General features: G+C 51.6%; 1 protein-coding gene across 1 annotated transcript; it reads right to left on the reverse strand.

Annotated features, from left to right (window-relative positions):
* Window positions 1-884: 884 nt before the first annotated feature.
* On the reverse strand, window positions 885-26,743 carry FGD2 (FYVE, RhoGEF and PH domain containing 2). The gene is made up of 16 exons (XM_032804865.2): window positions 26,479-26,743; window positions 19,383-19,752; window positions 17,705-17,785; window positions 15,350-15,498; window positions 13,808-13,964; window positions 13,467-13,605; window positions 11,940-11,998; window positions 9,878-10,024; window positions 9,031-9,123; window positions 7,434-7,513; window positions 7,318-7,348; window positions 6,636-6,728; window positions 6,083-6,214; window positions 5,605-5,751; window positions 2,548-2,691; window positions 885-2,367 (listed from the first exon to the last, which is right to left on the reverse strand). The coding sequence occupies exons 1-16, from the start codon at window positions 26,541-26,543 to the stop codon at window positions 2,131-2,133; spliced, it is 2,124 nt and encodes a 707-aa protein (XP_032660756.1). The 5' UTR covers window positions 26,544-26,743; the 3' UTR covers window positions 885-2,130.
* Between the last annotated feature and the right edge of the window lie 426 nt (window positions 26,744-27,169).

The raw sequence follows: 27,169 nt of genomic DNA on the forward strand, positions 1-27,169 counted from the left end.
TCCCAGGCGTGGAAAAGCATGTGGGCTGCAGATCGGGCATGACTCGCAGGAGGTACACTGACAAAGCCCTAGGAGGTCCCAGGAATGGAATAGCAGAGCATGCTGCAGTTCAGTTTCAAGTGGGACTGTGGGAGATATTTGGGGGTCCCAGGACTGCTGCAAGTCAGAATTAGGCTGCATTGACAGAGCAAGGTGGGGAGCCTAAGACAGAAATTGCAGGAGTAGTTGGTCAGGAATAGAGTGTGTTGGCCGAGCTGTGGGGTTCCAGAACTGGACTAGCAAAGAGTGCTGCAACTCGGGTCCGGAGAAGGTTCACTGGCAGCGGTGTGTGGGGTCCCAGGCCAGGGACGGTTGCAGGTTGTATAGGCATGCACTGGCAGAGCCCTGCCTTGGTACATGCACAGCCTCTTCCCCCATGCTACGGACATGGAGAGCGGTACCAGAATCTCCATCACACCAGTCTGGGAAACTCACCAAGAAAGTAAGACAAAGTAAAGACTTGAATGAAACTGCGCTTCATCACCCTTGAGGTTTGTCACCACTATCACTCCCTTTGCGGTGGTGCTAGAAAAGTTTAAGATCTCCTCCCCCAGAGTAATGTGAATAGAAGTCACATCTATTAGATACTCCTAGCATAGCCAAGTGCAGCAGAACAGTTAGGTTTTACTGCTCTCTGGTGGCAACTGGTGGAATGATGGATCACCCACTGGAACTGCAATTCTACCAGTGCTCTCACTGGAAGATGAGAGGACGAAGTGGCTGGGAATTTTCCAGTGAAACGTTTTTCACTAGAAAACGCCAATCTGTCGAAACCAAAACTTCTCCTGGGAAAGGGGCAGTTTCCACGACTTTTTCAAGTTGAAGAAAGAAAAAAAGGAAAACAGTTTCAAAGCTGTCACCGCGTTTCATTTGGACATTTTCGAAACCAAAAGTTCTGGTTTGAAGCAGCTTTTCGTTTGAAATGCAAGCTAATGATAGTAAAATAAAGGTAAGAAGATGAAAAATGGTCTGCAGTGGAACAAAACATGTCGATTGACCCGAACCGATTGCTTTTGGAGGGGAGCGGGGGCGGTGGGGTATTTTTTCCTCCTTCCACATTTTTGGTTTACAACATTTTTCAAGATTTCAATTTTTCATCCCAAGTCTGGGCAGGAAAATGTTTTGATCTCTTGAAAAACTGTCACAGGACGGGAAACCTGGTTCCCACCCAGCTGGAGTGGCTGGGTTAAGCTAATCATGGGAGGAACCTCCTGCCGTGGCCCCCCATCCCCGTCCCATCTCTTCCCTCTTCTATTTGGTCATTCAGTTCCAGCCCCCCATCCTTCCCCCACATGACTCCAGCAGCACTTCCCTCATCTCAGCCTCCTTCATTGTCTGTTTCCCCAGCTTCCTCCAGCCCATTCCCCTCCTCCCATCATCTCCTCCCATGAAGAAGCGGATGGCTAATTAGCCAAGAGGACTGCCCACTGGGTCCTGGGGCATTTAGCAGATCCTCTAGAAAGGCTCTGCTCATGGATCCAAATCCCACCCTCCTGTCACATCTGAATTTTGCAGATGGCTCCTTCTCCGCGGGATCCAAACTCTGCAGCTTGAGCCGTCTTTGCCTGAGACAGAGGCTTACTGGCCTGCACACCTAGCTAGCCTGCCCATCTGTCTAGCACGGCTTACAATAGCCATTTAGACACAGTGGCATGGGCTAGCAACCCGTGTATAAGTCTGCCAGGGAGCCTGGCTATGTACTTGGATTGCTCGCCCATGGTGCCAAACGACACTACTTTTTACTACTTGCTGCAATCACGCCTTCCTCTGCAGTGTAGACGTACCCACAGACTGGGCAATGGGAACAGTAAGGGCTATGCTGCCCTGCCTTGATAGACCTCAAAACAATTTACAAAGGTTAGTAAGTACCCTTCATCCCCACTGTATAGATGGGAGAACTGAGGCACAAAAAAAAGTCCAGTGACTCGCCCAAGTTGACAGCGAGTGAGCGGCAGCACTGGGGATAGGATTCCAGGAATCCTGAGTCCCTCTCACTTTGCTGTGACCACTAGATCACGCTTTCTGAGCTCTCCGACATGAAGGACTGGAGTCATCCATAGACAGTCTAGAAGAGGTCACCGAGAGCCCCAATCACTCCAGGTCATCGAATGAGTCATCGTCCTCTTCCTCCTCTCCAGAGAGATAAGCATTGCCCCTGGCTGACTGCTCCATGATCTTCATCCAGCGCTGCTTCAGCTCCTCCGTCTCCGCCACAAATGTGTAGGTCTGCTTGGACTGGACCAGCTGGAAGAGGTGACGCGGGTCACTCTGGGGAGGCTCCTTCACCTGGTAGCCCAGCAGGGGGATGGAGGTGTGAGCCTTGACATCCTGGAGGGAGGGAAGGACAGTCAGGGTCTCAGGCTTGTTTGTGTCAGCATTTGCTCTCTCCCGTCAGTGGAGACATCCAGCACCAGCTTTACACTGCACAACTCAGCCGAATTGCCAGGCTGCTGTGGCTGGAGCAGGGTCTCAATACAAATGCAATAGGAGAACCAAGCCCTCGCCTACCTGGGGTGCTGCATACACATACAGCACCAGGGGGTCGTCCTGTGGGATCACGAACCAGCCCCGTGTCCCCCCTTTCCCGTTCTTATCCAGCAGCTGCAGGAAACTGCACATCAGGCTCTGCCCCGAGATTTCCGCTGATTCTTTCTGCCAAGAAACCAACAATCCCCCTTTATAATCCTTCCACATGTTCATGGATTCAGACTTCCCGAGGCTTCCTAGTGAGCTAATACAAAGCCAGAGTGCAGCTTTGACCTGTGGAACTCACTGCCACATGATATCAGAGAGGCAAAAAGCTTAATAGGTTTCCAAAGACAGCTAGGCATTTGTGTCTACCCACAGCACAGAGGGTAATGTTTTAGAATGGTTATAAACCCTCTTGCTTCAGGGCACAAGCCAGCCATTGCCTCAGGTCAGGAAGAAGCACCCCTCATAGGCACGTATCAGAGGGGTAGCCATGTTAGTCTGAATCTGTAAAAGCAGCAGAGAGTCCTGTGGCACCTTATAGACTAACAGATGTTTTGGATCATGAGCTTTCGTAGGTGAATACCCACTTCGTCAGATGAATGTAGTGGAAATTTCCAGGGGCAGGTATATATGTGCTAGCAAGCAAGCTAGAGATAACGAGGTTAGTTCAATCAGGGAGGATGAGGCCCTGTTCTAGCAGCTGAGGTGTGAAAACCAAGGGAGGAGAAACTGGTTCTGTAGTTGGCAAGCCATTCACAGTCTTTGTTTAACCCTGAGCTGATGGTGTCAAATTTGCATATGAATTGAAGCTCAGCAGTTTCTCTTTGAAGTCTGGGCCATCCTGCAGCAAAAAAACTTCAGGACCAGAGTCAACAGGGATTGTTTCACCCACAGTTGAAATGCACCCATCTCTGGGGTGGAAAGCAGCAGCTATTTAACATGACATGGCAATGTAAGAGCTTTGTACAGGTTGTGGAAAATCCCATTTTTGGTTGGAACAGGGAGGGGAACGAAAGGCTGGTGGAATGTAACAGTCCCCTGCTGGAATATGGCCTGGATGCTGGGTCTAACATCCCACCTGTTAAACACTGCCTGAGAGTTTTAATGACCATGATCGAGCAGCACCTTGGATTGATGTTTTTCATCCAAATTCTTGAACCTGGACATCTCATCGCCCCCTAGGGCCACACTGGTGCACGGCATTCAGTACTACTAGGAGAGTAGAGTGCCACCTAGTGAAGCAGCAGCCCATTACTGGACACTCCTCAGAGGTCTCCCATCCAAGCACCCAGCCAGCTTGACGCGTTTTAGCTCCTGGGACACACAGGAGGACCATGGAGGATCATGACCCTGGGATTCCAGGGAGGTTGCTGCACCAGAGAGTGCCTGAAATCACTGCACTTGTTTCTCAGCCATGCCATGTCCCCCAAGTTTCAGATCCAAATTCGGGAGGTGAGTTTGCATCTGTTACCATGTCAAAGAGGGCTCTGAATAAATCAAGAAGAGCAAATCCAGGCTGTTTTGAGGAACATGGAGAGGGCAAATGCCCAGATCTAACCATCTCACTGGGAGCTAGTCTGGAATGGATCCTAAGGTGAAAGGCACCTTACTCTGTTGGAGCGGGTCTGAGCCTATCCCATTAGCAGTGGGACAACTGCTGCATTCATGTCTGTGTGTTCATGGGCGCACACACATCTATGTATCTGTGTTTGCCTATTTGTGGATATCCACGAATGGGTGCAGTCGTGTGTCTGCAGGGGCACATGTGTGTATATTTCTGTGTTCAAATGCATGCGTGCGCACATGTGTCTGTGGATACATACCTTGAAATACATGGTCACTACTTATGCTAAACAAGCCGTTCCCTCTTGTATCGAGCTGTGACACCCTGAGCCAGTTTCCCAGACCGGAAGCAGAGCTCTGTGTGGTTCAAAAGCTTGTCGCCCTCACCAACAGAAGCTGGTCCAGTAAGATATCGCCTTCCCCACCTTGTCTCCGCACACATGGGGCCATCAATGGGTGTGAACAGTCATGTGTGGCCATGTCAATGCAGGCGCACATGGGGGTGGGGGTCTGCATGTGAGCAGTGGTGTCTCTGGGCATGGCAGTCTCTGCCTGGGTCTGTTCGCGTGGAGATTTGTGGGGGCAGAGGTGGATTTTTCTGCTCCAGCTTCAGTTCAGCACCATGGACAGAACACTCTCCTTTCCCCTGGGAAGTCACAGCCAAGGTATGGCAGACAGGAAAGGCTTGTGGGGTTCGTGACCCACCCCAGGAGCGGAAGCCTTCAACATCTAGGGCTAAGACAGCTCCAAAATGTGAAACACTGGGTCACACCACCGGCCATGCAACCTTAACTCCAACCCAAGCAGCTGCAGGAGGGGGTGTGCAACACCACAAGCCAGCAAAACCCAGTGATCCAAAATGGACAGTATCAGCTACCTCTTCTCCCCATCAGGAGCTCACAAGCCTCACAAACCCCGACGTGCAGTAGATCAATATTCCTGCCCTCTCCTTATAACTGGGGAATCTGGGGCACTCAGAGGTGAATGGCTTCATGTATAGAGATGGGAAAACTGAGGCATGGAGAGGCGCTTGGCCTGATTTCTAGAAGTGCTAAGCACTCCAGACTCTCACTGACTTAAACGTGGCTGGTGATGAGCACCAGCAGCTCACAGATGCCCAAGGCCAGTGGCAGAGGCAGGAAGAAAGCCCAGGACTCCCGCCTGCCAGGCCCCCGCTCTAATGATTAACCCATGTTGCACCGTGGATGGGACAAGCCCGATCATGCAGGGAACACAAAGGCAAAACGCACACACACACACTGCAGATTTGTGGGCAGACGGGCCCAATGAAATCCCCTGCTCAGGGCTTCCCAGAAGCAAGGGGCAGTTCACCAAAGCATCCCACTTGGTGACCGCCACAGCAGTGTGGGAGTCCTGTGCCTGACATGAACCCAGCTGGGCTGATGTAGCCACGGACTCCCCTGCAGAAGGGAGGGAGCAGGCCAGAGACCCCGGGGTGGGAAGTGGGCGGGGCTGGAAAGGGGCAGAGACAGACTGCAGAGCAAGAGGCCTCGCCAGCTGCAGCCTCACCTCCAGGATCCCCTTGTGCTTCCCCTCTCGCTCCTCAGGCAGCAGATGCCCCGTCAGGAAGACGTAACACTCCAGGCAGACGCGGTTGGGGCGGTTCCCGTCGTACTGCAGCGGAGCTCTGTAATCAGAGCACCGGGCGCACACCACCTGCCCCCCAAGAGAGACCCTGATCAGGGGCAGGGAGGGGGCTGAGCCGAGCACCGTGGGGCCCTGATGGACAGCCCCCACCTCTTTCCCCACACCTCCAGGGAACAGGCAATCTCCCGGCCCCTGGTGGGGGATCCCTGTGGGGATGGGTTTTTCCTTCTTCTGGTGACCCTTAGTCGGCCCCACCCCACACCGAGGGGCTTTATTCTCCCTCCTCTGCCCACTCCAAAGGGCAGTGTGTGACTGCTGCCTGTGCAGGGGGCGGGGAGGTGGACCCCTTGCTGGCCCCTCTAAAGGGCTGGGCCTATAAGGAGGCAGTGGGGTCACTCACGTAGCCACAGGCCCGGCAGTGGTGCCTCCTGCGTGTGATGGCGTTGAACGGCTCCTTGCAGCGCATGCACATGGTCACCAGCTTGTCCCGCACCCACTGCGGGGCCCGTCGGCCCAGCTCCTCCGACTTGAACTGCGCGGGGGAAAGGAGAGAGCACGGCTCGGTCACCTTGGTGGAGCAGAGCTGGGATGTGTTGCAGGAGCTATGAAGGGGACTCTCTATTGAGGCGGCTGGACACAGGCAGATCCTGTGGGTTTTTCTAGCTCCCAGCCTGTTCTGCCTAGTGTCACCGCACGGGGTCTCCTGAAATCCTGGCCCAGATTCAGCTGTCATGAAAGGAACCTGATGACCATAATGCAACCTCTCTCCCTACTAGCCCACCCTTCCTCTGCCTCCAGTCATTCTCTGCTCCTACCCCACGGGGCGAAGGGCGAAGCTTGCACATCCCCACAGGACTCCCCAGCTCTGCAGGGCTTCATGAGGGTAAAAGGATGCTCTGAGAGCCTTAGCCTTGAGCAGCTAGTAGCCACAGGACGAGTGGGGTGAGGCTTACAGCAAATTCCTGGTCCTCCCCATCAGGACCGTGAACTGCTGTCTTGAAGCTCTCGCTCTGCTTCTCTTTCTTGGCAATGGCATCCTGGAAGGCCTGAGGAACAAAGACGGGGCGGGGGGTTAGGGCTGTCACAGCCCATCCCAACGGCAGCCCAATTCCATGAGCAGCTGGTCTCAGGCTAGTTCCCTGTGGGAGTGCAAATACCACCTCCACTTTTGGCACCAACTGGCCTCCTTGGAGGCTGCCACAGAAGAGACCACGGATTGCAGGGGCCACAAGCACTTAAATTCTGGGCCCCGGCAATACACCTGATTAAGTGGGGCTTGGCCAGAGAACCAACGCAGGATTGGTGGGGGGTGAACTCCTCCCCCAGAGAGCAACACAACAGCGCAGAAAGCCACCACACCCTCCCAAACCCATCCCTTTGCATTGCCACGGAGGAGACCAGCCTGGAGCATGGCTCCACGCCACCCAACGGATGCAGATCCTAGCACAGCCCCTCCACCGCCTGCCCTGCCCGTTGCAAACCAGAGCCTGAGCACAAGGAACCCGCCCTACCTGCAGAGGCAGAGCAGGGATTGGGACCCACAGGAGGAGGGTCTGTACCTCCATATTTAAAATCACATGACTTCCCCCACCACCACCCCTGCCAGGGACCAGGGGCTGTGGCGCACATTCGTACCTTTATCCAGGCGTTCATCTCCTCCTGCGACCTGTGCCAAAGGGGAGACAGCAGTTAGAGCATGGCCCTGCGCTCCTCAGCTGGGGCTGGAGGAGGAGGGCCCCTCACACCCTTACCTGGCTTGCAGTTCCAGTGACCGCTGCTTCCCTGAGACCAGGAAGGAGTGAGGGAATTCCACATCCTTCAGTACCCGCACCTGGAATCCGGGGAGGGACAGGGACATTAGAACCAGAGCCAGAGGCAGATCAAAGCCTATACCCCAACAGCTCCCCAGCCCCGGGGAAGGTCAAGTCTGGGCCTCCCTCTCAGGTGTACAGACACCCGGTGGCTCCGAGGACTCTAAGTGCATATGGTCTATGCCGTGGCTCTAAGTCCACGGATTCAGGGCCCAAGCACAGGTTGAACATGCCCCTATGGACACTGCTGACTGTGGTTCCAAAGAACTCTTTGTCTGCTCTCTGGACGTAGCTCCAGGAAGGCCTACTCTGAGGGCATGGCTACACTTGTGAGTTACAGAGCATTAAAGGAGCCCTGGGTACACTAGCTCACTCCCTCTCCACACTGGTAAGGCACATAGAGCACTCTGACCCCATAGCTACAGCGCTGCTGGTACTCCACCTCGGCGAGTGGAATAACGTTTGCTGTGCCCCTTCTGGAGCGCCGCGGTGCCAGTGTGAATGAGGTGTTGCATTACTGCACTCTGATCAGCCTCCAGAAACGTCCCATAATCCCCTTAAGTCAAGTGGCCACTCTTATCATTGTTTTGAACTCGCTGTAGGAATGCAGATATGCCATTTGAAAGCTCCGTTTCTGACAGCCGGCTGCTTATCTGCTCTGAGACAAAGCAATCGTTAGTGTGGAATGCTGTGTGTGTGTGATGGATGGCGGGGGAGGGTCTGCTGATGTCTGAACTTACAAGACAGCATGCTGACATGCTCTCAGCCCCCCAAAAACCCACTCTTTCTCCCTCCACATACACACCACACACTCCCTGTCACACTCCACCTCACCCAACCCCCATTTGCCGTCACTTGCATGCTGGGATAGCTGCCCATAATGCACCGCTCCCAAAAGCCCTGCAAGTGCCGCGAATGTGGCCACACCAGTGCGCTTGAAGCTGTCAGTGTGGACAGACTGCAGCGCTTTCCCTACTGCACTCTACGAAGGCTGATTTAACTCAAAGTGCTCTACATCTGCAAGTGTAGCCATGCCCTGAGTCTGCAGGGAGCTTCTGTACGCCATAACAGCGCAGGCTTTGATCTTAAATACTGGGAGCTAAGCAGGGTCACACCTGGAAGTATTTGCATGAGGGATGTGAAAGGGAGAAGAAAAAACCTCCAAGTGCTCCAGAAAGTAGAGTGGGCAATGCAGCAGGAGGCGCTCTTCCCTCCGTGTCAGCAGTGCGTGTCGTGCTACTGGGGAGGTGCTCTTTCAGGTGAGGTGGAAATTCAAGATCCTGGTCCCTTGGGAATGTTTTCACAAGCATTAGACCAGCTGCCCTGGCCAAATCACCTTCTGCTTCCCTCAGTCCCTTCCTATAGTTTCCACTGGACACAGAGTTGTTCTTCACTTCCTGTCATATAGTGTTGCTGTGCCCTATTAAACAGCAGCCATGTTCCACCCCAGAGGTGGCTGCCTTTCAGTGGTGCTCTGGGGGCGAAAGCCGTTTCCTGTATAAATGTAAGCGATAACAACGTGTAAGGGTTGTCTGACCTTCATGCCCTCCACGTCGATCCGCCAGCGCACCTGGAACTCCGCCCCCACCTGGATGACCTTTGGCACGCAGAACAGCAGCATGTTGTTGAACTGAGTGAGGAAGCAAATGTGAGCCGCTGAAGGGGACCATGCAGCAATGGTACACTGAGCACAGGCGGGGCGGGACAGGACTGGGCCACCATCCTCTGGCAGCGCCAGTCAGGATCTCCAGGTGCCCAGAGCAAATGTCCAACTAAACAGCGTTTGGCACCACATGCTCTGGATCTACAGGTACCAACGCTGGGGGTGGGGAGTGGGGTTCAAAGGAGCCTATGGAGTCAGTTGCCGAAATCCCAATGGAATTGGAATTGAGTGCTGAACTCATTTAGGGTCCTTCAAAAATAATCAGCCCAAATGGCTCGTCTGCTCTCCCTGTCCCAACACCCCCCGCACTCCTCCCAAAGACAAGGGATTTCCAAAGCACTGTCTGAGCAACCAAAGGGTTCACTTGCCTGGGGGACCAGAGGCTCTGGAAGCAAAGGGCCCGGACCTCCATGCTTTGCCCCTTATGGTGCCATTTATCCCTAGGCATGGTGGGTGTCCAACACTCTCAGATCTATACAGTCCATGCACCCGAGCTGCTCTGGACATTGGAACTGCAGCAGCGGGGACATCAGGCTCACAGTATCCAGCACGACAAAGCCTGCAAGTGGTCAGGGTTCTCTGTTCTCTCTCTCCCCTCAGCCCTGTCATCTTCCATTGATCCTCTGCCCAGAAACAGCCTTCCACTTCGTAGTGCTGCTGACCCTCTCCTTTCCTCCCCTGCCCTCCCATCCCGCCTCGGCTGGCTCAGCCACCCTCCTACCAGGAAGAGATACTTCTCCGATGTGTTGTTGTTGCGGAAGGAGATTTTCTGAATGGGGCCCTCCTTAATGAGCTCATTGGAAGGGTCGACGATATCATCTTCCAGCCCCAGCCTTTGATACACCTCCCAGAGGTTCTGCAAACGCTCCTGGGGAACCAAGAAAACAGAGTGGGATGAGGGGGGAAAAACACTGGGTGGGGGTTTATGCTGCGCTGATGCTGCAAGATGCTGCAAGGTGCTGAGCCTTACCCTCAGCAGCCACTGACCTTGGGCTCCATCCTAGAGGTGGTGAGTGCCACGACTTCCTTTGTTTGTCCTAGGAATCGGCAGTGCTCAGCACTGTGCAGGAGGTACTGAGAATTCAGCAGGATTGGGCCAATGGAGAAGAGGAGGAAAAAGATCCAGTGATGGGGCGAGGGAGAAAAAACACCCCAAATCTACCACCTTGGCATTCAACGTCTCCTCCCCTCGCAGGAGGATCTCTAAGGAAGAGGTTGGACACCCCAGAACCAGGACAGGTTGGGTTTCTCCTTCACTTCGGCCAGGGAACTACAGCCCACCCCCGATCTGGCAAGACAGGATGTCTCCCTCCTCTTCTGGCCACATGGAGCTGGCCACTCACTCCAGACAGATGGGATGGGTTGGATCTTTCTGGACCAGCACATCTGTTTCAGACCCCAGCTCAAGCAGGTTTCTCTTTCCCTAGGCACAGGCAGCTCGTGCCTACCTCAGAACGCAGGGGTTCCATGTCTTAGCACACGGCCCGCACAGGCTGGGCTGGGACTGATTTCTCCTTAACCCATTCTGAGAGCAGCTTCCAATACTGTCTACACAGAAATCTGGGGTCAGATCCTCAGCTGGTGTAAATTGACCTAGCTCCATTGAATTATACCATCTGAGGACCTGAGAATACAAGGATGCTCCAAATGCAGGATAATGAGCCTTATAATGTGGCTGCCCACACACTCCCTATCACTGCAGCATAAAGGGTCATCCACTGCCAGTTTTCTGAGCCAGAAGCAACCGCTATACACCTGCAGGCAGAAACAAGTGTTTGCAGTGTTGCTGCAGCAGTGCTGGTCCCAGGACATTAGAGAGACAAGGTATTGCGACCCGAAGAAGAGCTCTGTGTAAGCTTGAAAGCATGTCCCTCTCAGCCACACAAGTGGGCCCAATCAAAGATACCATCTCACCTGCCTTGTCTCTCAGAGACCAATGTGACATTTACATACCAACTGGCAACAGCACGAGGGCTGCTGGGAAATAATAGACTTCAAGGCCAGACAGAATCATTCTGGTCTAATCTGATCTCCTGCATAGCACAGGCCAGAGAACATCATACAGTGATTCCTGCATTGAGCCCGGCACTTCCATCGTAATACTTTGCATTTCCATCCGAGGATCTCAAAACACTTTAACCACCATTAATGAATCAAACCTTACAACCTCAGGAGACACAGCTAAGGGATTATCACCCTCTTTGACATATAAAGAAACTGAGGCACACAGAAGGGGAGCGAGGTCACATAGAAGGTCACAAATAGAATCTCTCTCTCATGACCCCAGTTCTGCTTTAACCGCTACACCACGTATTCCCTAATTGCCTGCCTGGCCTCCTGGGAGGCAGGATGGTCTAGCTGTTAGGACACTAGCTTGGGACACAGGATCAGGACAATTCCCTGCTCTGCCACAGACTCACTGTCTGACATTGGGCAAATCCCTTAGTCTCTCTGTGCCTCAGTTCCCCACCTGTACAAAGGGGATAACAGCCCTGTCCTGCCTCCCAGGGGGGTTGTGAGGAGAATGATCAGGAAATGCTCAGATATTGCAGTGATGGAGGGCATTTAAAGACCTACGGTAGGTAGGGTGTGGGCAGCCCTGTACCCATGAGACTTTCCCTGTTCCAGCACGGGCTCTTGAGGGTGGAATATGGCCAGAGTGCTCTCTGTTACATATGTGGACAGCGTCTCGCACAGTGGGGCTCTGGTCTCTGGCTGGGGGGAATCTAGGAGCTAGCACGAGACAAATCATAAATAACAGCAGCGTGAGGGCTGGTACTCACCATTTCTGCAATGGCTGCATTTGAGTGTTTGGCTGCAGAGAAAATCATTTCCAGGGCTTCTGCAATGAGACCAGAAGGGGGACAAGGGCTTAGAATCCCCAAAAGGACTAGGCTGAGGGAGGCGCCTTTCATTTCTCCCAACAGTACAGTGCAGAGGCGAATCATAGAATCATAGAATAGCAGGGTTGGAAGGGATCTCAGGAGGTCATCTAGTCCAACACTCTGCTCAAAGCAGGACCAACACCAACTAAATCATCCCAGCCAGGGCTTTGTCAAGCTGGGTCTTAAAAACCTCTAAGGAAGGAGATTCCACCACTTCCCTAGGTAACCCATTCCAGTGCTTCACCATCCTCCTAGAGAAATAGTGTTTCCTAATATTCAACCTAGACCTCCCTCACTGCAACTTGAGACCATTACTCCTTGTTCTGTCATCTGCCACCACTGAGAACAGCCGAGATCCATCTTCTTTGGAACCCCCCTTCAGGTGTTTGAAGGCTGCTATCAAATCCCCCCTCATTTTTCTCTTCTGCAGACTAAATAACCCCAGTTTCCTCAGTCTCTCCTCGTCAGTCATGTGCTCCAGCTTCCTGATTATTTTCATTGCCCTCCACTGGACTGTCTCCAATTTGTCCACATCCTTTCTGTTGTGGAGGGCCCAAAACTGGACGCAATACTCCAGGTGTGGACTCATCAATGCTGAATAGAGGGGAATGATCATGTCCCTCGATAATGCTCCTACTAACACAGCCCAAGTCTGCTGAGAATGTGGGTGTCTCACCACTGCCCTCTACTGGATGGAATCATAACAGCTCAACTTTGTGGAGTGGCTGGGGTGTGCTGCACTGTGAATTCCTGGGAGACCACAGCTTGGTAACAGGAATACTTTTGCCTCCAGGGCCATCGGGGATTGCTATTCCTGCTGATGGCCCCTCTGCTCCAGCTGAAGTCAGTGGGAACCACAGAGGCTCAGAACAATCTGACAATCAGAGGTGTCTCAACCCAGGCACCAAAAATCACAGCATCTTGCACATGCTGGCCTCGTCTCTCTAGCAACAGCCCTTCCACACCCTGAGGAAGACAGGCTGGAACCAACATGCTCAAGTGATGCTACCGAAGACAACGTCGATCGCTTGGGTGATTTGACTTTAAGGAGCTAAACGCTGGTCCTCGGCACTAGACAGGTCCAGGAAGCAGGTTACACCTGCCGTCTGATTCTCTGTGTTCTTGCTACTGAATGGGTCAAGGAGAACATCACAAGACATTTGGAACTGTGGTTAGCAGCACCAGTTCTAGAGCATCCTAGCTAGTGAACCCTGGTCTGAGTCACTTCAGGTCTTCCAGAGATGTCCACTGGAGGGACTGTAGTTGTCCTGCCCCTTTATCTGAGGATCTCAAAGTGCCTCGCAAAGGGGTATAAATGTCACTACCCGCATTGTGCAGAGGGGCACTTGCAGAGCTGCCACTAGACCCCGTGTCTCCTGACTCCCAGCCCCACAACTGGCCCATGCCCCCAGGGTGAGCTCTTACTCTCTGCGTCATGCCTATCTGGTGACTCTGGAGGTAATTTCCGGATGTAATCCTTCAGCAGGAGTTCATAGCGTGGGATCCTCTGTACCGGCTCCAGCATGTGGTGCTGCAGGGTCAAGTTAGCACAGACTTCCCTCTTCTGGAAAGGGACAGCAAAGAACCAAAATTAGAGAGACACCCACACAGTGGAAGTGCGGGCTCCCCACACACACCCCGACCCGCCTCAGCTCAGCCTGGAGGAACCTGTTGGGTGAAGGGGCTCCCCCATGAAACATGCTGAGCATCAAAGCCAAGGAGGCCAGGTGGGTCTCAGCCTCTTTCCAAATCTAGTGGAGCGTCACCTGAATGTCCACAATGAGCTCCTGGAAGGGGAGGGACTTCTCCCACCAGGTGGTGATCAGCTCAACCGCCTTGTCGAAGTTCTTCACATACTCGCCGTACATCTTGAGGAATGGGGCTAGCTTCTGGATGACATCCCCGATCCTGGGATTGGAGCTCCTGCCGGCAGAACCCAGAAGATCAGCACCCCTGCCAGGTCAGCGGAACTAGCCGCGGAAGCTGCCCAGAGAAACTGAATGGGCTTTTCACCTGCCACTGACTTAGCAAAAAGCCAGAGGAGGGATGGGGGCTGAATGGCTCAGCGGCGGGGTTGCATTAAGAGTCATTACACATTTCAGACAGTGTTTCAATGGATCTTCAGCTCTCATCCCTCTATGTCAGACCCAAGCACCCTATGAGGTTCTGGCTCAACCCAAAACTGAGGTAATGTGGCCTAGTGGGTAAAGCACAGGACTGGGACACAGGATACCAGAAGTCTATTATTGACTCAGCCATTGGCCTGCTGGTGACCTTGGGTAAGTCACATCACCGTTCCGTGCCTCAGTTTTCCCATGTGTAAAAGTGGGGGTAATGATACTGACACTCCTTTGTAAAGTGCTTTGAGATCTATAAATGAAATAGGCTCTTAAGAGCTAGGTATTTAATAATAACTATTATTATTAATCACTCTATCTAGCTGCTGAGTTATCAGTGTCTGGGGAGTTGGGAGGCTCTGGGAATTGGTAATGGGAAACAGTGTTCCACATCTGGATTGCTGGCCTTGGCTGGTAGTGAGTTATCACTCAGTGTTATCATCTGAAGACTATTCAGTGGCATCGGGGAGCTGAATTGGTGGCATCAGTTGCATTTCTAGAGGACAGGTGTCCATGGTACTAAAGTCCCATCACAACTGACCCTGGACAGGACCTGAACTAGGAGTCATGGGACTTCCGAGCTCTGCCACTGATCACTGTATGGTCTTGGGGAAGTCACTCCCCCTGTGTCTCAGTGTCGAAAGTCTCAGCAGAGAGGCCAAGGGTGAAAGGGTCATGGAGACTGAACACACTTCTCATGCCTAGGGTTCTATATACAGCGCAGGGTTGAGAGAGAGACAGTGTGTCTCTGTGCGTGTACGTAAAGCTGACACTGCTACTGTCCATGTTCGGTGAGATTTTGGCAGCCCTGGGGAAATAATCTGGCACTTCCTACAGCATTATAAAAAAATTAACTCCCATCAGATTTGCTAACTAACTGTGTGTGGAGGCCAAAATGTCAAGCAGGCTTCAAGCACCTGCAAATGAAAATAATAATGGACAGGAATCCAGTTCCCTTTCTCACACTGAGTAGCACTTGACTCCATGAGTCAATGAAATAAGGTCACACTCAGCATGAGGAAGAGTATCAGCATCTGGCTCAAATTGTCTTGAGAAAGTGCTTTCCAGCACACTGGCTTGCAGAGGAAACCGGGTTCAGCATTCAGGTTTAATCGTAAGCCCCAATTCCCCCCAACACCTACCCCTTCATTCTAGGAATAGAACCCAGGTGTCCTGGCTCCCCCAACTCACCAATCCTCCATGCGTTTCTGCAGCTCTGGCAGGAAAAACAGGGCATGGAACTGGTAAATGGAGGAGATGTTGGAGAAGATCATTTTCACCACATCCTCCGGGATGCTCTTCCCACTTCTGGCTTCCTTCATCAGCTCTGTAAAAAACACCTGGAAAGACACATTTCAGAATAGGAAGGGGCAGCATCCTGAGTGGGGAGGCTTCACTCCACAAAGGAAGGGAATTCAGAGGCTCCTTTAGAGACAAGCAAGCAGCCTGGGGACCATATGGCTCCAGGTGGAATAGTGTCTAGGGTGGAAGGACACTCACAGCTGGTCCTAGATACAAAAGGGCTGGGAAGAAAGGAATGGACTGAGAGGTAATGGAGTGTTCCAGGGAGAAATGCAGGGATGCTTCAGGGACTAATGGGGACAAAGGCACTTCCTGAAGGGTGATGCTACCAAAGAGGCGTGGGGCTATCAGGGATACACTGCAGGGATGAATATAGGTAAGTGGCGTAGGCGTTTCCCTAATGAGCAAAGGAGCTGTGCCTCCTTAGGAGGTAATCAGATGAGCTGGCCTAGGAGCAGAGATGTCCTTGAGGCAAGGTAGCATGTTCCAGGGGTGACAGCGGTGAATGGTTGGGAGCAAAAGGGGCTATGTTTAGTTCTGAGAACAAAACACGGCGGAGGGGGTGGGGGGCGGTCTGGTAACAGTCTTCAAATATGTGAAGGGCTGTTAGAAAAAGGATGGGGATCAGTTGTTCTCCATGTCCACTGAAGGTAAGACAAGAAGTAATGGGCTTCATCTGCACCAAGGGAGATTTAGGTTGGATATTAGGAAAAACTTTCTAACTATCAGGATAGTTATGCTCTGGAACAGGCTTCCAAGGGAGTTTGTGGAATCCCCATCATTGGTGGTTTTTAAGAACAGGTTGGACAAACTTCTGTCAGGGATGCTCTAGGTTTATGTGGTCCTACCTCAGCACAGGGAGCGGTACTAGATGATATCTCGAGGTCCCTTCTAGCCCTGCATTTCTGTGATCCTATCCCCGTACACACCCAGGCATCCATAAAGTGACTGCTCTGCGCCTGGGGTGTAGTAGATTCCTTTTGGTTGCTCAGCCTGGGCTGCAGAAACAACTTGTTCAGCCTGGGGTGACACACTGAGATGAAGAGGTGTCTTCAAGGAGTTGGGTTACAGGCCTTAGGTGCGTAACAGATAGTCCCATCAGATCTTTGTGCCTTACTGTTAAGGCAAGTGGCCTCTAGGTAAGTGGTTTTCAAACTGCGGATCGCGACCCAGTACTGGGTCACAGAATGGAAGGCACTGGGTCACAGCGGCACTGGTCAGCACTGCTGACCGGGTCGTTAAAAGTCCCATCGGCGGTGCTGCCTGGCTGAGGCAGGCTAGTCCCTACCTGTTCTGATACCGCACTGCACCCCAGAAGCTGCCAGCAGCAGGTCTGGCTCATAGGCAGGGGGCCACAGGGCTCTGCACGCTACCCCTGCCCTGAGCACCAGCTGTGCACTCCCATTGGCCAGGAACCACAGCCAATGGAAGCACGGGGCGGGTGGTGCCTGCGTGTGAGAGCTGCACGGAGCCACTTGCGCACCTCCGCCTAGGAGCCGGACCTACTGCTGGCCGCTTCCAGGGTGCAGCGCAGTCTGCAGTGCCAGGACAGATGGGAAGCCTGCCTTAGCACCCCTGCTGTGCCACTGACCGGGAGCTGCCCGAGGTAAGCCTGTACCCCAACCCCACACCCCAATCCTCTGCCCCAGCCCTGAATCCCCCCAAACCTGGAGCACCTTCCTGCACCTCAAACCCCTCATCCCCGACCCCACCCCAGAGCCTGCACCCCAAGTCCGGAACCCTGACCCCCTCCTACACCCCAATCCCTGCCCCAGCCCTGAGCCCCCCCAAATCCACAGCCCCTGCCTGCATCCCAAACTCCTCATCCCCAGCTCCACCCCACAGCCCTTACTCCCAGACCCCAACCCTCTGCCCCAGCCCTCAGCCTCTTCCACACCCCAAACCCCTCATCCCCGGCCCCAGCCCAGAGCCTCCCCCCCTCCCATACCCCAATCCCCTACCCCAGCCCTGAGCTCCACCAAACCCAAACCCCTCATCTCTAGCCCCACCCTGCAGCCCTCACCCCTGTACCCCAACCCTCTGCTCCAGCCCTGATCCCCTCCCACACCCCAACCCCCTCATCCCCAGCCCCGTTGGGTCGCGGGTATCAACAATTTTCTTCAACTTGGTCACGAGAAAAAAAGTTTGAAAACCACTGCCCTAGGCCATTGGGTTCTTACTCTCCAGCCCTGTACTGAACTGTTTGGGTCAGATGGCATCAGAGACCGGCTGCTACTTCCTGACCTGGTCCAGAAGGTGAAGTCGATTGACGTAGGCTTGCTCTGTTTCCAACAGCTCCATTGCAATTTTCTTTTCTTCGGGATCCTGCATGTATGGCAGAGGGAAAAATGGGTTTGGTCAGGCAGGTAGGAACAATGGGCAACCTGACAGAGAGCCAAAGCCACCCTGGGTGTAAGTCAGTGGAGTTTTTCCAGATCAGCTTAGGGATGAATGTGTCCCAGTGGGTCTAAGGCAATTCCCCTTGGCATTCCATAGGCCATACATGTGGCATCAGAGCAGTCCTATTATTCATTAACACATCAGAGACAGAAGAGGAGAGGAACTAGTGTCTTGTGGCTAAGGGATCTAAGCATCTACCCCTGGGCTCCCTGAAGACAAGTCCAAATGCCAGCTGGGCTGACTCAGCGCACTCAGGGAGACAAGCTGGGACCCCTTTCCACTACATTTTCAGGGGGGAAAGGTCTTTTGGCTAAAACTTTAAAAAACAGCATCCTGCCTGCTCTCTATGGATATTAAAGAGTTTGAGGTCTTTTTAGTAAGAGCAGCTGGCTGATTTCAATGGGAATTAGACATCTAAATAGCTCTGAAGTTCAGGGAGCAGGTCTCTCCCCATCCTGCCATGCTCAGGGCCACGTTAGCAGGCTTCCATTCTGATTTCTCTCCCTCCCAGGGACAGCTGTTTTACACAGTGGTTTTCATGCCATTACTCCAGGCATTAGGCTGACCTCATTATCAGCTGAGTGGAATGTGGAGGGATCTTAACAAACGCATGAAGCAAAAGTGCCTCCGCTCATACAGGCTCCATGTGCCTGCATTCGTTTACAGAAGCTGCCCCAGGGCAGATGGAGAAAGCACGCTCGGGCTGGGAATCAAGAGATCTGTGCCTCAGTTTCCTCCTTGGTAAAATAGGGATAATGATACCAAGCTGCGGGGGGGAGGTGCTCTAAGGGTTAACTCACTGTGGTCTGTATAGTGCATTGATATCTGATGGGAATAACTGTAGAAATGCAGGACCAGATCTTCAGCTGGTGAAAAGCACTGTAGCACCATAGAAGTCAATAGAACTAGGTTGATTTACATTGGGCCAACAGAGTATTACTGTCTTATACCCAGGGTTAATAAGACTTTGCTTTCTTGCAGCACCAGTCATCCAGGAGCTTCCCGCACTGTACAAGCCCTCACCAAGAATTAAGACTCACAGCTCCCTTCGATGCAGCGGGTAAAGTATTCTCCCCATTTAAGCTGCCACAGAGCTCCCCAGGAGCCAGCGATCATTCAGTATGTTTGAAAATCTGGCCTCTTCTCAGAGTAGCCTCTGCCTGGATTTTTGAAAAGCTCAGCCTTCCTGGGGAGGAAACTGGGACACAGAGGGGTGAGGTGACTTGCCCCAGATCATACAGAGAGTCAGTGGCAGAGCTGGGATTCGAAACCTACAGTTCTGCCTCTTCGAGGTCTCTGCTCTAACCACACACCCTGGGCTGAGCCTCAGGCTTCAGTGCTTCTCAGCAGTTCATTACCAAGCTATGACTTGTAGCTTCAATGCTATTCTGTTTGGGATTGGCGCCATGTGCACCGATGGCCGTCTAGGAACAATAACCATCAGTACTGGGGGCTAATAGTGTACCCTCTCAGTTACCCTCCAGCATTTAAATACCTCCCGGGGAAAGAGGCACTGAATGACCTGGTTCCTGCTGCCTCCTGGGCTTAACTCGCTGTCTGGCTGGGAATCCACTGGCTGCTGACTCCGCCAGTTGCTGCTGTTGATTTTGCTCTTGAAGGAACTGAGACACTTGACGGTGAGCCCTCTCCGGCCCTGCGGCGGGTTCTCCTCCGGCTCCTCATGCTGAGGCGGCTGGATTGCCCTCAGGGGATGCTGGTGCCCCTCATGCTGGTTCTCCAGCTCTGCTCTGTCCCCTTTGGCCTTGCTCGGAGCTTCCCTGTCTGCTGTGAGTGGGAGCAATGCGGATGCCGTGGAGTTCAGTGCTGCTGGCTTGGTCTTGGTCGGGGGCTGTCTCGATTCCTTGCAGGGACTCTGGCAGGGTTTTTCTGCCCTAGGATCATGGAAACAGCACAGCATTCTTATTCCTCTGGTCATGGTCCAGTGCTAGCCTCGACGCCCTGTGCAGACCACTGCTGCAGCCACCAGTGATCTCACCTACATGGGGCAGGGGCCAAAGGGGTTGCTGACTGGTGCAGGGCACCTGTCACATCTGCTCTGCCAGGCAGAACCGCCCAGAGGATTCAGGGGGCCTGGGGCAAAGCAATTTCAGGGGCCCCTTCCATAAAAAAAAGTTGCAATATTATAGAATACTATATTCTCATGGAGGCCCCCGTGGGACCGATGGCAAATTGCCCCACTTGCACCGTCTTTCCCCCACCCCTGGGCAGCCCTGGGAAAAATAAATATTTAAAAACCTTCCGCATCTCAGCACAAACCCAGTTTTGAGAAAGCTTCTTTTCAAGTCACCTTTACAAGGTATCACTGGTTCTCAGGATCAGCTAGTGCTAAAAGGCACTAAAGGCTCATTAAAAGGATGTGACAAATGATTTGTCCGTCAAACTTTTTGGAGCGACGAACTAGGGTTTTGTAAAAAGCAGAAAAAAACACACGACATGCGCTTTTCCTTCAAAAATCTTGTGTGTGCTTTCTTTTAAATTGAAAAGCTGAATTGCCTGCCAAAGCTGAACATGGGTTTGGGTTTCAAGAGCCAAACTATTTGCTGCTTGCTGTGTTTGATGTTTAAAAACAATAAAAAATCTGTTTAAAAACAATTCCAAAATGTCTTGAACCACCTCAGTGATTTGACAACAATGCTAAGCCCACTCCATCGACGATTTTTCCAGGTGTCTGATACTTGCTGGCTCTTGTACTCGTATCTGTCCTCCATAGACTTTGGTTATTTAGCTTATGACATAGAACGCCATACGGTAGACCAAAGGCCATCCAGCCCAGTATCCTGTCTACAATATGGCCCAATGCAGTGCCCAGAAAGGAGTAACCTAACAGTAAGATCAATATCTCTCTCTGCTATCCATTTCCCACTGCTGAAAAACAGAGGATAGGGATACATCCTTCACCCATCCCTGGCTATAGCATTAATGACTCTACCTCCATGATGTAACGTTTCTAATGCTGGCTCTAGGGGTCCTCACAAACTGGGAGATGGTTACTGTGTTTGTCTTTAGTATAGCTTATGTACATATCGCCATCGAACTGGACATTTGAGGCTTGTTCCGAGAATCTGGATGAGCTAGTTTGAAAATGAATGCTCAAAACTAGCACATGATTGCTGATGAGCACAGGGTGATAAAATCTAACATATACCAGGGTTCTCAAACTGGGTTGGGACACTCCTCAGGGAGTATTTGGTTATGTACCGAGGGTTTGTGAGCTGTCAAGCCCACCGTCAAACCCGCTTGCTCACATTTATAATAATGTAGAATATATTGTAAAAAGTGCCTTTTAAATTTAAGGGGAGTCACTCAGAGTTTCTATGTGACCGGGTCAGTATAAAAGTTGGGAGCCACCTGGAATTTAGACCCTCTGGGCCTGGGAATGCGGGAGGGGGTGCTCCCTTGGTAGGGATGAAGGAATAGGGGTGTAAATTGACCTCTCAGTGCATCCCTCCCCCATGAAAGATAAAGCTGTGCCTCTGTGTTGAATCAGCTTCTGCAAGTTCAAACTGCGAATGAGCTTTAGGGTCAGGACAGGCTGGTGGCCATCCCAAACAGCTGGCCTGCCCCCTAACTGCGACCCATCCACTTCGCTGCCCCTCAGAATCCTTGACCATTCCTGCCCCTTGGCCACCAACCCCCTGAGGACACTTCCAACCACCCACCCTACCAGCTCGCATTCACCCACCTGTTCCGTGTCCCCGTACTGCCCTGACCCCTTCCAGCCCCCCCACTGAGTCTGACAGACCCCCAGATGCCACAATGCCAGCCCCCGTTCCGGGTCCCTGGACGGCCTCCCGAACCTCTGCCCCCTCCCTGTCCCTGGGACTCCCTGCCCCATATCCAACGCCCCCAACCCCCTGCCATGCTGCTTACCCCCGCCTCCTCCCTCGACCGGAGCCTCAGCGCACTATATCCAGGAGCGGCCCTGGACAGCGTTGCAGGGCATGGCTCCAGCAGGGCCTAAGTTCCCGCTGGTCGACCCGAAGCTCGCAGCCCCACCCCCTTACCACGCGGCTCCGAGCAGGGAGGAGCTCAGGCCCCGCCCCCTTACCACATGACTCTGAGTGGGGAGGAGCTCAGGTCCCGCCCGAGCCATGTCACTTTAGTTCTGTCCAGGGCTGCTCCTGGGTTACCCCGCCTCTCCCCTCTCTCAGAGCCTCAGCGCGCTGTGTCCAGGAGCTGCCCTGGTCCCCCGACAGTGCTGCAGCAGCCTGGCTCCGTCGGGACCTGAGCTCGCAGCCCCACCCCATTACCATGTGGCTCTGAGCGAGGTGGAGCTCAGGCTCCGCCCAAGCCAGGCCACTTTAGCTATGTCCAGGGCCGCTCCTGTATGCGCCAATGGTTGGGGGAAGGCAGGGCTGGAGCCAGAGAATTCTCGTGACGGCCCCTGTGGGGCCCAGGGCAAATTGCCCCACTTGCCCATCCCTCTGGGTGGCCCTGCTGCCAGGGGAGGCAGAGATGACTACTGCAGCCCAAAAATGTGGGCAGTACAGGCCAGGGAGGGCATGAGACCTGGCTGTTGGTTCATCACATGCCCAGGGCATGGGCCGCTTTGGCCTGCATCTAGGGCATCCTGACCCTTCCCTAGCAGGACCCAGAGGGCAGAGCAGCAATGGAAAGATTTTCCCGGAGTGTAAAAAGCAACAAAGAGTCCTGTGGCACCTTATAGACTAACAGATGTATTGGAGCATGAGCTTTCATGGGTGAATACCCACTTCGTCAGACACATGAACCCAGAATGTGGTTCACTTATAAAGTTTGTGGTTGATACTAAGCCAGGAGAGGTGGCTTTGGAGGATAGGATGAAAATTCAAAATGATCTGGATAAACTGGGAAATGATCTGTAATAAATAAGATGAAATTCAGTAAGGACAAATGAAAAGTTCTCCACTTAGGAAGGAACAATTAGTTGCACACATACAAAATGGGAAATGACTACCAAGAGAGGAGTGCTTCGGAAAGGGATCTGGGGTCAGAGTGGACCACAAGCTAAATATTATATGAGTCAACAGTGTGACACTGTAGCAAAAAAAGCAAACATCATTCTGGGATGGATTAGCAGGAGTGTTGTAAGCAAGACACGAGAAGGAATTCTTCCTGCTCTACTCCACGCTGATTAGGCCTCAACTGGAGTATTGTGTCCAGTTCTGGATGCTACATTTCAGGAAGGATGTGGACAAATTAGAGAAAGTTCAGAGAAGAGCAACAAAAATGATTAAAGGTCTGGAAAACATGACCTATGCGGGAAGATTGAAAAAATGGGGTTTGTTTAGTCGGGAGAAGAGAAGACTGAGAGGGGACATGAGAACAGTTTTCAAGTACATAAAAGGTTGTTACAAGGAGGAGGAAGAAAAATTATTCTTGTTAACCTTGGTATTTATTTTAGAGTTTTATCCTGTTGCCCATCACCATAGTATCTGGGAACCTTCCAGGTAAAAATACTAATAACAGCCAAATACCTAATGGATTTCATGGAGGCTGGCACAGTTCCTATTTCAAGGTCAAAACTCTGCTTGGGGTTAGAGTTTTTTAGATTAAATTTCTCTCTTTGCTTGGCAGGAATGTAGAAATGGGAGAAGGCATCAGGGTTGGGGGCTAGAGGTAGAAGGGGTTGTCAAGGGCTGTGAGTACCATTCTGATGGCGGAAAGACTTTCAAAGAGGAAAGTTTTTCCAGCTTCCTAAAGAAAGTTAGACTCCAGATTCACCCAGTGTGCTCAGGAAGTTTTTTTCTACAATAAGATCCCCTCAAATGACAGTGCTTTGTCTCCAGCTCTCACATGCTTTGTCCTGACTGTTGCGATCCGCATGATCTTGGACACGTGCAGCTGTTCCTGAGATCCAAATTTGGTCTGTGATGTAGCTGGGGTTTGATCACTTTCATTGCTTGATCTTTTCATCAGATTTGCTGCAGTGGCAAATTTTTGTTGATCTCCAGCTATGCTTTGTAAGAGGAAATAAAAGTAGGGTTTGCGGTTTGTTTGGGAGATGGGGAAGCTGGAAATGAAATGTAAATGGCCAATTGTGGAACAGAGAAAAGAGTTTAGCCCGGATCAGCACAACTGAGAATGCACACAGAAATGGAGAAGTTTCCCACCAGTGCACAATACTAGGTGTACAAATGTTCTCTAGAGTAAAGGTCTGAAGGAAGGACCCTCAGAAGACCCAGCAGCTTTAGAGAGAAAGGCAGGCATGCTCCTGATGTCCCCTTGTGAAGGCATTGTGTATGCATGTGTGAAGCGTGTGCATAAGGAGTTGTCATGAAAGCATGTGCGTGTATGGGGCTGTGTACATGGTTATGTTTGCATGCACAAAAGTGTGTGCATATATGAGTTTGTGCATTAGGCTGTGTGTACAAGGATGTGCATACATGAGGATGTGTTTCTAAGTGGGCTGTATACCCCCCCACACACATTAGGGATGTGTGCACATGGGAGGGTGTGTGTGCATTCTTGCATACACACCTAAAAAGGTGCACGCCCTGCTGGCATGAAGAGAGTATGTGGATGAAGGTGTGCGCTTGTGGGAGATGTGTGCACACACAGGAGGTGCATTGGCAATGAGTGAGTTACAAGAACTTATATAACTGGGGGGAGGAAGGATGGTCTACAGAGAGGGATATGAGTGGGTCCTGGCCTGCTGGAGGGTGTATCTGGGCTAGGCTGACCAGATGAGAGGGAGAAAATATCGGGACACATGGAGGGGGGTGCCAGCAGAGCAAGAAAAAAAAAGGTGAGTGCTGCCGGTGGAATGAAATATCGGGACAAATTGTATCCTGACCAAAGATTGGTCAGGATGTGGGACAAACACCTAAATATCAGGACAGCCCTGATTTTATCGAGACGTCTGGTCACCCTAATCTGGGCCTACAATCATAGAATCGTAGGACTGGAAGGGACCTCAAGAGGTCTTCTAGTCCAGTCCCCTGCACTCATGGCAGGAGTAAGTATCATGTAGACCATCCGTAACAGGTGTTTGTTTAACCTGCTCTTAAAAATCCCCAATGATGGAGATTTCACAATTTCCCTGGGCAATTTGTTCCAGTGCCTAACCACCCTGACAGTTAGGAAGTTTTTCCCAATGTCCAACCTAAACCACCCTTGCTGCAAGTTACACCCATTGCGAGCTGATTTTCAGTGGCACTCACATGACCCGGGTCCTGGCCACCAGTCCAGGGGGCTCTGCATTTTAATTTAATTTTAAATGAAGCTTCTTAAACATTTTAAAAACCTTATTTACTTTACATATAACAATAGTTTAGTTATATGTTATAGACTTACAGAAAGAGACCTTCTAAAAACATTAAAATGTATTACTGGCACACAAAACCTTCAATTAGAATGAATAAGTGAAGACAGCACACCACTTCTGAAAGGTTGCTGACCCCTGCATTACAGTAACACATATTAATCACCATCATCATCGTTAACTCTTATATAGACTTTTTCATCCACAGATCTCAAAGCATTTTATAGAAAAGGGCAAGTATCAATATCCCCATTTAATAAAAGATGGCAAAACCGAGGCACAAGGAGAGGAAGTGACTTGCCCAAAGCCATACAATGAATTGGGGGCAAAGCAAGAGGTCTCCTGACTTCTCATTCAGTGCACTATCCATTGGACTGCACTACCTTTCTGTCTTCCAAATATTCTGAACTGTCACACTATTTTTCCAGGCAATGTTGCAAACTGATAGGGTATCAAAAAATGAACATAATCTCTAATTAAATATATTCTGTTCCCTTTCTCGGTGTAGGTTTCTCAGGCACATGTGCAAACATACCTGGGAATCAGATCGCTGCAAATAACAAACTGGACTATGGTCTTTGTAAAGTTCTGAGTGGCCAAGTGTCCGCATCGAATGACAATTAGCTCCTGCCATGACTATTAGTCTCTATACTGGCTGTCTCAATGGAGAGGCTGCGGACTAAAAGCCACAATTGCTGAACTCCCTCTGAGCCACTGGCCTGGTCTCCCAAGGGCATGGTGGAGACATGTTGGCAGGACATTTTGGGGAAAACAGGCACTGCATTGCCCTGGCTCTTCCATGACTGAACGGAGAACTTTTGTGATGCTGCGGCATTGTGGGGTTGCAAATCTGGCACCAGCACTAAAATAGATATTAAATGAGCAATAATAAATCAGGGTAACCCTGAAGGTCCTGTGCAGAACAGAACATACCCAGAACTCACTGTGGGGAGAGGGAGAGTGGGGACTGAATTGAGTTCTAATGGTCAGCAAATTCACAGACTTCCCTTCAGCCCCCGTTCTCCTTGAACCTGTCTCCATCCATCTCCTGCTTACTGAGTCCTGATTTGCACTTAACATAAGAACATACATAAGAACAGCCATACCGGGTCAGACCAAAGGTCCATCTAGCCCAGTATCCTGTCTACCGACAGAGGCCAATGCCAGGTGCCCCGGAGGGAGTGAACCTAACAGGCAATGATCAAGTGATCTCTCTCCAGCCATCCATCTCCATCCTCTGACAAACAGAGCCTAGGAACACCATTCCTTACCCATCCTGGCTAATAGCCATTTATGGACTTAACCACTATGAATGTATCCAGTTCCTTTAGCAGTCAGGAAACTTTCTCCTTACCTGGGATCCTCAAACACAGCCACGAGATTAAACACAGTCATTCGACTGCCTCGTTCCCCCTCCATCAGGCTGGCTCTTGTGACTCAGAATTGGTCCCAGTAAGCCAGGTAGGAAAGAGCTGCAGAGAGACCAAGACAGCTCCCAGATACGTCTTCTGACCCCCCCCTCTCTTTCTGTCTTTAGATGTTTCCAGGATATGCAAATTTACTTGGCTGGGGAGATTTGTGAGAAGTGAAGACAACCTGAAGTTCTTCTTGTTGTCCAGGGAGTGAGAGCCTCTTGCAAATATTATATGGGTTGGCCTCAAAAGGAAAAATAAAGAGGAAGTAAAGCAGGCTGCAGCAGGGAGAAACTATGTGAAAACTACTGTGCACTGAAATAGATCCAGTGCAGACATGACTTCAATGTACATCTAAATTAAACCAGCTGGATGGGTGACCTTAATGAAGTAAAGTGGACCCTGCAGTGCCTAGCCAGTGTGTGCAAATCTGTAAGGGAACATACAGTAATAAACCAGTTTGCCCCTGGTGTGTCAGGCCCTAAAAACATGCTGGTATGTGCAGGTTATCAGAGACCCAATGATAATATGCCAGTGTGTGCATGGCAGTGGAAGATCCTACATTAACAAGCTACCGTGTGAATGCTCTGGGAGACCCTGCCATAAAATACTTGAATATACATGTATCAGAGG

Source organism: Chelonoidis abingdonii, chromosome 4, assembly GCF_003597395.2.
Source record: "Chelonoidis abingdonii isolate Lonesome George chromosome 4, CheloAbing_2.0, whole genome shotgun sequence".
Classification (NCBI taxonomy): Eukaryota; Metazoa; Chordata; order Testudines; family Testudinidae; genus Chelonoidis; species Chelonoidis abingdonii.